Here is a 9,715-nt window from a genome sequence, read left to right as displayed (position 1 = left end):
GCGCACACGGGGACAGGGACAGGGACAGGGACAGGGACAGGGACAGCCTTGGATGACGTCTGGTAGTTTTGTCAGCGTGGGAGAATGGAGTGAGAGGGGAGAACATTCAGGAAGATCATCAAAACTGGACATATCTGAGGACAACTGTTCTTGCCAACAATTATATCATGGCGTCCTCTAGTGGTCAGTGGGGATATGATCATGGGTGTCTTCTCAATATTCATGTCCAAAGTTTATTTTATAACATATTTTATCGTTAACGCATATGATGGGGTGGAGAATGTTTAGCCGTTTTGACATTTCAAAAGCTTTGAATTTTGCAAATAGCCATGATATGGTCACATAATAATCGAACTTTTATAATAATAATACAAATCTTGCCTAGCACTGAAGTAATAAAAAGTTTATGCATTGATGTGAACAAAAGAATGATTTCTGCATAGCAGAATAATAGGATGACGCCAACAAAATATCTTCCTCCTTATTACCACCAGGGGGCGATCTGCAAATTGTTTTATATTCTAACACACACACACACACACACACACACACACACACACACACACACACACACACACACACACACACACACACACACACACACACACACACACACACACACCTTAGCTGTGACAAATAAATTTTTCACAAATTTTCAGCAATAAATAAATAAAACTGAATGTTTTCTCCTAAAAACTTCACAGGCAGTTAGTTATCGACTGAGTAATCTTAAACTCCATCCATTCCAACAGAACTGAACAAACTCTTGGCGTTTCCTCACAAACATGAAACAAATACCGTAAAAAAACTGCTAAGGGAACGAAAAAGAAACATATACAATCAGTACAACACAGTGAAACAACATATATCTGTGGTCTGAAGATTATTCGAAGGAAACATTCCCAAATAAAATATCTACCTCATCAGAATACTTTTTTGCATTTGACCACATTATACACAGACGATGGAAATTTCCATAAACACTTAAATACATCCTAACAAAGACGTGTTACACAGTGACCAGGGGCGACGTTTCTAAAAATACCACAACATTAAAAAAAAACCTGCTCAGTCTTTGTCCTTCGTTCTTCACCATCTAATGGCGGTGTTTGTGTCGCAACACACCCACCTGCACACACATCCTCGCACATATAGGGTCAGAAACCCGGAACGCGGTCAGTCCGCGCATTATTCAAGCAGGGCCGGACATGCATCTCTCAAGTGCGGGCTGGCTATCTGAGGAGGTGTGGACATGCTACACTGATATAAAGGGCTCATTCGGGATATGTGGCAGGCGCTGTGTACTGTGGCGGATTGGATTCTCACATGATCGCCCCCAGACCCCCCCCCCCCCCAGACCCCCCACCACCCCTCGCCTCTTCCACACCCACTCAGATCCTGAAGAAGTCAAGTCTGTGACTGCTGTTCGATCAGCCTGTAGAGCAAAATCATAAATGCACATCGAAGAAGCATCCGACGCGACGGCAGAGATCACAGTCCGTGTACCGCCGTGCGGACCGTCTCCTGTCACAGAGCTCTCAATGTCAGACATCATGATTATGAAACACGTCTGAGATTACCACGCTCGTCTTTGACAACATGGACACGGTCCATCGTGGTCACCTGCTTCAAGCTCAGCTGCTCTTGCTCTTCCGTTCCATTTAACAGCGTGGGGGGAGGGGGGGGGCACTGATGGAGACACTGGCAGTAGGCAGGGCGATTATAATGCGAGGCACGTAAAGTGGGTCTGTGTCTCTCATTTAGCCCTCCGCCATGATGCTGGAGATCGGGCCGAGGCAGGATGCAAATGAGACGCACTGCACGAGAGTGTGGGGCAGACACAAAGCCCAATTAGGAAGGGAGGGTGGAGAACAGAGGATGAGGCGCACGCGCGTGTTTGTGTTTGGGGTTGGGGGGGGGGGGGGCTGCGGTGTTCGGGGGTGGGAGTGAGGGGTGGAGGCACTTTATGCCAACCTGACACATTTTGGGTTCCACATCTGAATTGCCAGTCAGGCATATTCCTCCATCAGGAGACAAAGAGGAGGGAAATGAAAACACACACACACGTACACAGATGCACAGTCACATACACTCAGATGCACAGTCACATACAACCACCCACCCACAAGCACACATATGCAGACACATACACACGTCAACACACCCAACCACACACAAGCACATATCCACCCACACACATATGCACAGACACATTCACACACCCACACGCATGCACATTTGCACAGACACATACACACATCTACAAACCCACCCATATGCACACACACATACACACACCCATCCACACATGCACATACTTTGTCATCGGAGTCAACATGATCTGGGTGGCAACATGGTCATTGCTGGCCAGGTTAGCATGACGCCATCTCAGTCTGGTTCAATCCCCTTTGTCGAAACCCGAAGAACAAGCCAATGGTGTTGCGGGGGGCACAGTACTCCTGTTTCTGTCTTTTTATAAACGATATATTTCTAGCCATGTTTTTTTATATTCTGCCTGTTGCCTTTTAAAATGTAAAAGTCCTTCACATTTCAATCAGACGTTTACACTGGTGCCCCTTGTCTGCCAATCTGGTTACTACAAGAGGACTAAACCGTGCGCCCACCTTCTACAGCGGGCGTGCCCCCCCCCCCCACTCCTTCCCACCCCCACGCCATGTCTGGCCCTGGCACCGGACCAGCTCGTCAGCATGTGGGCAGCGAGGCTGATGAGGTCACGTAATTCGCCCGCCCCGTGATTGGTGGGGAAGGTTTCGCTCGTCCCCCGTCGAGGCTGCTAATGTCACAACAGGCTCCCCCCCCCACCCCACCCCACGCCACCCCCTTCCGACAGTCACCATGGCAACAGACCACCCGAAAATGAAAGGGAGAAATTAAATCATGCCGTTGCGGGGCGGGGCGCATTAATTTTGCATAAAAAGCAGGCGAAAATGCGGTTGGGGGGTGGGGGGGGGGGGGGTCTGCATTTGTTCCCTGTTAACTGCGTCAGGTACATGGCTGGAACACATGACCGTTTCAGTGGAACGCAGACAGGACAAGTGAAATCATAAGAAAAATTCTCCCTATACCCTACATCACACACTTGGAACCTCAAGGAAGGTTGTTGTGTATTTTCTAGGGATCTCGTCCCCAAAACCTCATGATGATCATTGGGTGGACACCTTGCCGGGACCTTTTGCCATGTTCACATTGCAAGGGATCCTCTGGCTTAAGTCCGTAGGTCTGTGACGTTTCACAAGCAAGCATACTTCCAACAACCGTGGAGCTCAGTGGTTGAAAGCCCTCGTCTGCCTGGGACCATCACACTCCAACCTAACATCACACTCCAACCTAACATCACACTCCAACCCACAGTCACACTCCAACCCACCGTCACACTCCAACCCACCGTCACACTCCAACCCACCGTCACACTCCAACCCACAGTCACACTCCAACCCAGTCACACTCCAACCCACAGTCACACTCCAACCTAACATCACATTCCAACCCACCATCACACTCCAACCCACCATCACACTCCAACCCACCATCACTCTCCAACCCACCGTCACACTCCAACCCACCGTCACACTCCAACCCACCGTCACACTCCAACCCACCGTCACACTCCAACCCACAGTCACACTCCAACCCACCGTCACACTCCAACCCACCGTCACACTCCAACCCACCATCACACTCCAACCCACCATCACACTCCAACCCACCATCACACTCCAACCCACCATCACACTCCAACCTACCGTCACACTCCAACCCACCGTCACACTCCAACCCACAGTCACACTCCAACCCACCGTCACACTCCAACCCACCGTCACACTCCAACCCACCATCACACTCCAACCCACCATCACACTCCAACCCACCATCACACTCCAACCTACCATCACACTCCAACCCACCATCACACTCCAACCCACCATCACACTCCAACCTACCATCACACTCCAACCCACAGTCACACTCCAACCTACCATCACACTCCAACCCACAGTCACACTCCAACCTACCGTCACACTCCAACCCACCGTCACACTCCAACCCACCGTCACACTCCAACCCACCGTCACACTCCAACCCACAGTCACACTCCAACCCACAGTCACACTCCAACCCACAGTCACACTCCAACCCACAGTCACACTCCAACCTAGTCACACTCCAACCCACAGTCACACTCCAACCCACAGTCACACTCCAACCCACAGTCACACTCCAACCTACCATCACACTCCAACCCACAGTCACACTCCAACCCACAGTCACACTCCAACCCACAGTCACACTCCAACCCACCATCACACTCCAAAACACCATCACACTCCAAAACACCATCACACTCCAAAACACCATCACACTCCAATCCACCATCACATTCCAACCCACCATCACATTCCAACCCACAGTCACACTCCAACCCACAGTCACACTCCAACCTACCGTCACACTCCAACCTACCGTCACACTCCAACCTACCGTCACACTCCAACCCACAGTCACACTCCAACCTACCAACACACTCCAAACCACAGTCACACTCCAACCCACCATCACACTCCAACCCACCATCACACTCCAACCCACCATCACACTCCAACCCACCATCACACTCCAACCCACCATCACACTCCAACCCACAATCACACTCCAACCCACAATCACACTCCAACCCACCATCACACTCCAACCCACAGTCACACTCCAACCCACAGTCACACTCCAACCCACAGTCACACTCCAACCCACAGTCACACTCCAAACCACAGTCACACTCCAAACCACAGTCACACTCCAACACACAGTCAGACATCCAACCCACCATCACACGATCACACTCCAACCCACAGTCACACTCCAACCCACAGTCACACTCCAACCCACAGTCACACTCCAACCCACCATCACACTCCAACCCACCATCACACTCCAACCCACCATCACACTCCAACCCACCATCACATTCCAACACACCATCACATTCCAACACACCATCACATTCCAACACACCATCACACTCCAACACACCATCACACTCCAAACCACAGTCACACTCCAACACAAAGTCAGACATCCAACCCACCATCACACCATCACACTCCAACCCACAGTCACACTCCAACACACAGTCACACTCCTACCCACCATAACACTCCAACCCACCATAACACTCCAACCCATAGTCACACTCCAACCCATAGTCACACTCCAACCCACAGTCACACTCCAACCCACAGTCACACTCCAACCCACAGTCACACTCCAACCCACAGTCAGACATCCAACCCACCGTCACACTCCAACCCACCGTCACACTCCAACCCACCGTCACACTCCAACCCACCGTCACACTCCAACCCACCGTCACACTCCAACCCACCGTCACACTCCAACCCACAGTCACACTCCAACACACAGTCACACTCCAACACACAGTCACACTCCAACACACAGTCACACTCTAACACACAGTCACACTCTAACACACAGTCACACTCCAACCCACCATAACACTCCAACCCACCATAACACTCCAACACACCATAACACTCCAACACACAGTCACACTCCAACCCACAGTCACACTCCAACACACCGTCACACTCCAACACACCGTCACACTCCAACCCACCGTCACACTCCAACCCACCATCACACTCCAACACAGTCACACTCCAACACACAGTCACACTCCAACCCACCATCACACTCCAACACACCATCACACTCCAACCCACCATCACACCATCACACTCCAACCCAGTCACACTCCAACCCACCATAACACTCCAACCCACCATAACACTCCAACCTACCATCACACTCCAACCCACAGTCACACTCCAACACACAGTCACACCTCCAACCCACCATCACACTCCAACCTACCGTCACACTCCAACCCACAGTCACACTCCAACCCACCATCACACTCCAACACACAGTCACACTCCAACACACAGTCACACTCCAACACACAGTCACACTCCAACCCACCGTCACACTCCAACACACAGTCACACTCCAACCCACAGTGGGTTGGACACCATCACACTCCAACACCTCTGCTGATCTGAAGACGCAGCACCCAACACCATATGACACGTCCTCCCCACATGCCAGACATATTTATATGCTGATAAAAAAACGCCCCATGCCGCCCACACCCACACATGTTGATGGCGCTGGTGCTGATTTGATGACCCGGTGCAGCTTTAAGTGTTCTTGGCTTTGATCTCCTGGCCGGGGAGGTGTGTCAGCACACATGCACACAGGTGTTCATCACACTGACAGTAATGCATCCAGCATTGCTCTGGGGCTTTGAACACCACGGTCCCACAGTGCTCAGCACAGGTCTCAGGTCAGCTATGACCCAGTACCCTGCACACATGTCATCCTTCAAACTGCATGGAGCAGAAACGCAGTCATTCAAATAAATAATAAAAATAATGATGATGACATGGGGTTTAAACATACGAGAGAGAGAGAGAGAGAGAGAGAGAGAGAGAGAGAGAGAGAGAGAGAGAGAGAGAGAGAGAGAGAGAGGGAGGGGTGGGTTCAGTTTGATGCAACTAGCACATCAAAAATCCTAATGGAACATAACACCAGTTGACTGGAGATGTCACCTAAGCAAAGCACCTGGTTGCCTTCGCAATAAACCAAACAGCAAGACCCTAGTGAACACAATCTGCATCTACCAGCACTTCAGACAGTAGCTGACATTACAGCCAATTTACAAACCACACAGACGCACAGTGGTTGCGTTACTGGTCTAAAAGCTCTGCTGACACTGGAGAAACTACCGCCGCATGACAAATAGATCATGCAAATGACCTCGCGTTGATCGAGAAAGGGGCGACCACATAAGGTGGCTGGAGGTAAACACTATCCATCAGCAGTTGCTCAGTGCAAACACCACTTCCACACGGGTGGGTGGGGGACCCTGCTTGTCATAGCTCCACACGCAGGCTACCACCTTCATACCAGAGCTGCAGAGAGCCGGTTGGAGCAGCGGATGGAAGAACACATATGACACCACCTTTGAAGGACTCCAGGTGAGAGACGTGGGCAAAGAACAAACCAAAGCCATCGTTCCGTCTGTCTGGGCACCTTCTCGGCTATCTATATACCCGCGCCGGTATCTCATCAATAATGCAGCAGAATTTCATGTTTATGCAATTGACACCACACAGCACATATGCATGCTAGGTATTGTACATACTGACAAGCCCCTCAACAGACGCATGCAAGCATCTACTTGAACCAGCACCTACTCAACAATCACAACGGTCAGAAAAATTTGAGTGGCACATCGCTGTTGGAGAGGAAAACAGGGAGAAAACCAGACAGATGAGAAAGAGGAAAAAGGATTTAAATACTCACCTTTTAAGGACTTCCTTTGATTCTGTTTAAGGCAGGTTCTTAGTGCTTCATGATAGCACAGCACTGAAAAAATAACTCTAGTGGCATGGTGATATGCAAATTAATGGATCACACTGAATACAGGGACATTTATTATTCATAAATTACTCATGTTTATGCAAATTAGGCTACACGAAGCTACTCAATGGGGGTTGGTAATTCCTATGTCTTCTTGTGGATACAGTCAACATGAGCTGCCTTTGCCGTCTTCCAGATTTTTTGTTGTTTTAAAAGCTTTTCATTTTATATAACCATGAATTTATTTAAAATATTTGTCATACATTTTAATCAACTATTATCATCATAGTTTCATTGATGCTTAGGGCAGAAATATTTCTCACAAAATCATCCTGTCAAATGTGTTCAATGGTTACTACGTAGATGAGGGCATACAAGCTCTTTCTACCTCTCCTGCCTGAGGACAGTATTATCTGTCCCCACAGTGGTTAAACCTAATTTGTTACATTATGTAAAGCCTTCTAAATAGGCCACTGAAACATGGACCATATTAATCATTAGCACAACAGTGGCCCCTGCAATAATGAGATCATACCGTGCCTCAATACGAGGCTTCTGGGAGCGAGCCTGGTGTGTCAAAAGCAAACACTCTTTGTTAGAAACTGCACAACTCTGAGCATGAGAGCTCCATCAAACCACAGGAATTTCTTGCTTGCTGTGAGCACACTTGCTTGCTCAAGCAAATCAAACAACTCTGAAAATGAATATGTAGGTTTCACAGAACTCAATGTCACAGTTATATTAAGTGTGAACACATTAAATATGTAGAACCATGATGTGTTGCCCACATAATGCTGCTTTATAAGACATGTACAAATATGCAACATGTTTTATTTTCACAATTATTTTTTTTACACAATTGAAAGTGTACATAAAGGAATCCTGTACCCCATTACAACATTCATGTATATTGTAATAAGAGATGAAAGACCAAAAATGTGCACTACAAGGGCGTAGGGGGCTGGAGAGGGTAAATAAAAATAAAATAATTATACGAATTAGCGAATAGCGACCTCGTGCGGCCACAAAAGGAACCGCTTGTTAAACATTAATTGCAAGCCCGGTGCAGTTCAAAAACTTGATTTGTAGAGAATACTCATGGAGATGTGCTAAAATAATATCCACAATTCTGAGCCTATGCATTGTTAATCAGGGAGGTCCTCGTGGAAAACATAAGCGCAAGACTTATGTTGGTTTTACCCACTGCAGAAGAGATGCTTACATCAGTGTGCAATGACGGTATTAGATGTGGGCAACTACACAGCCGTAAACACAATCCAACAGCCTTCCAATGGCGCATGTATCCCATGCAAGTCATTAATTTCAAGTTTGAAGTGGTAAACGGTTTAGAAAAAATGCAATTCGGGTAGTTCAACTTGCATCCTCATCCAACGTTTTTGCACAACGTCCCGTTGGGCTACAAAACTGTGCCGATTCCCCCCGGTCCACCGACGTCTTGATGATATTTGCAACTTCATTCTCAAACTGATGGAGAAGCTTAAAGTCACAAAAGCCCCTGTACAATAAACCGGTAGCCAACGTCTTCATTGCCTCCTTCATTTGGTGAAGCGACGGTACCGCGATCGTTTGCACGCCGCCGTTGACCTGAGCGGCGAGGACACGGTGCTCACGTTTAACCGGGCGATGCTCACACGGTTCTGTTCGTTCGTCGGTACCGGACCGTTTCTCCCCCGCGGTCCAGCCACCGTCCCCCCGGTCCGGCGGGGCTCGCCGAGGGCCACAGTTCTGCCCATCCGTGTCCTCTGGGCAAACACGGCACCCCTGACTCACAGCCACTCGTTTCCTGAACCCGTCGGACCAGGCTGGGCTTGGCCTGAAGTCCACCAGGCCCATACGCAGCGACAGCTCTCTCGCTTTCCTGCGGATCATGTCGACGGTCACCGGGGTGCCGCTCCTCTCGGACACGTCGACCCACCGCCACAGCGCCGACTCCAGCCCCGACGTCTCGCCCCATATAACGCCCGAGTTTACCCTGGGAGCGCTCCGGTTGCTCAGTACACAGTTTCTGCTTCGGAGAAGCCTCGACAGGAACGGCTGGGAAACGTTTAGTCTCCTCGCTGCGCTCTTTTGGTCCATACGGGGAAGCCGGTCGTACATTTCGAGCAGCGCCCTCTTTTCCTCCACTGTGTACTTCCTTCTCGGCGCCGCCATTTTGGGAAGAACCGAGGAGGATGTTGTTCGTGCGTCACTTTACAGCGTCGAGTGAGCGGGAAATGGCAGTTTTTTAAGTGAC

At 49.4% G+C, this 9,715-nt stretch overlaps 1 protein-coding gene across 1 annotated transcript; it reads right to left on the bottom strand.

Annotated features, from left to right (window-relative positions):
* Positions 1–8,278: 8,278 nt before the first annotated feature.
* On the bottom strand, positions 8,279–9,672 carry LOC143509209 (uncharacterized). Its single transcript, XM_076997693.1, has one exon. It carries the CDS (start codon positions 9,631–9,633, stop codon positions 8,833–8,835), a length of 801 nt encoding a protein of 266 aa, XP_076853808.1. The 5' UTR covers positions 9,634–9,672; the 3' UTR covers positions 8,279–8,832.
* Between the last annotated feature and the right edge of the window lie 43 nt (positions 9,673–9,715).

Source organism: Brachyhypopomus gauderio, chromosome 3, assembly GCF_052324685.1.
Source record: "Brachyhypopomus gauderio isolate BG-103 chromosome 3, BGAUD_0.2, whole genome shotgun sequence".
NCBI lineage: Eukaryota > Metazoa > Chordata > Actinopteri > Gymnotiformes > Hypopomidae > Brachyhypopomus > Brachyhypopomus gauderio.
The sequence above is the reverse complement of the archived record's forward strand: the minus strand, read 5'-3'. Positions and strand labels throughout refer to the sequence as shown.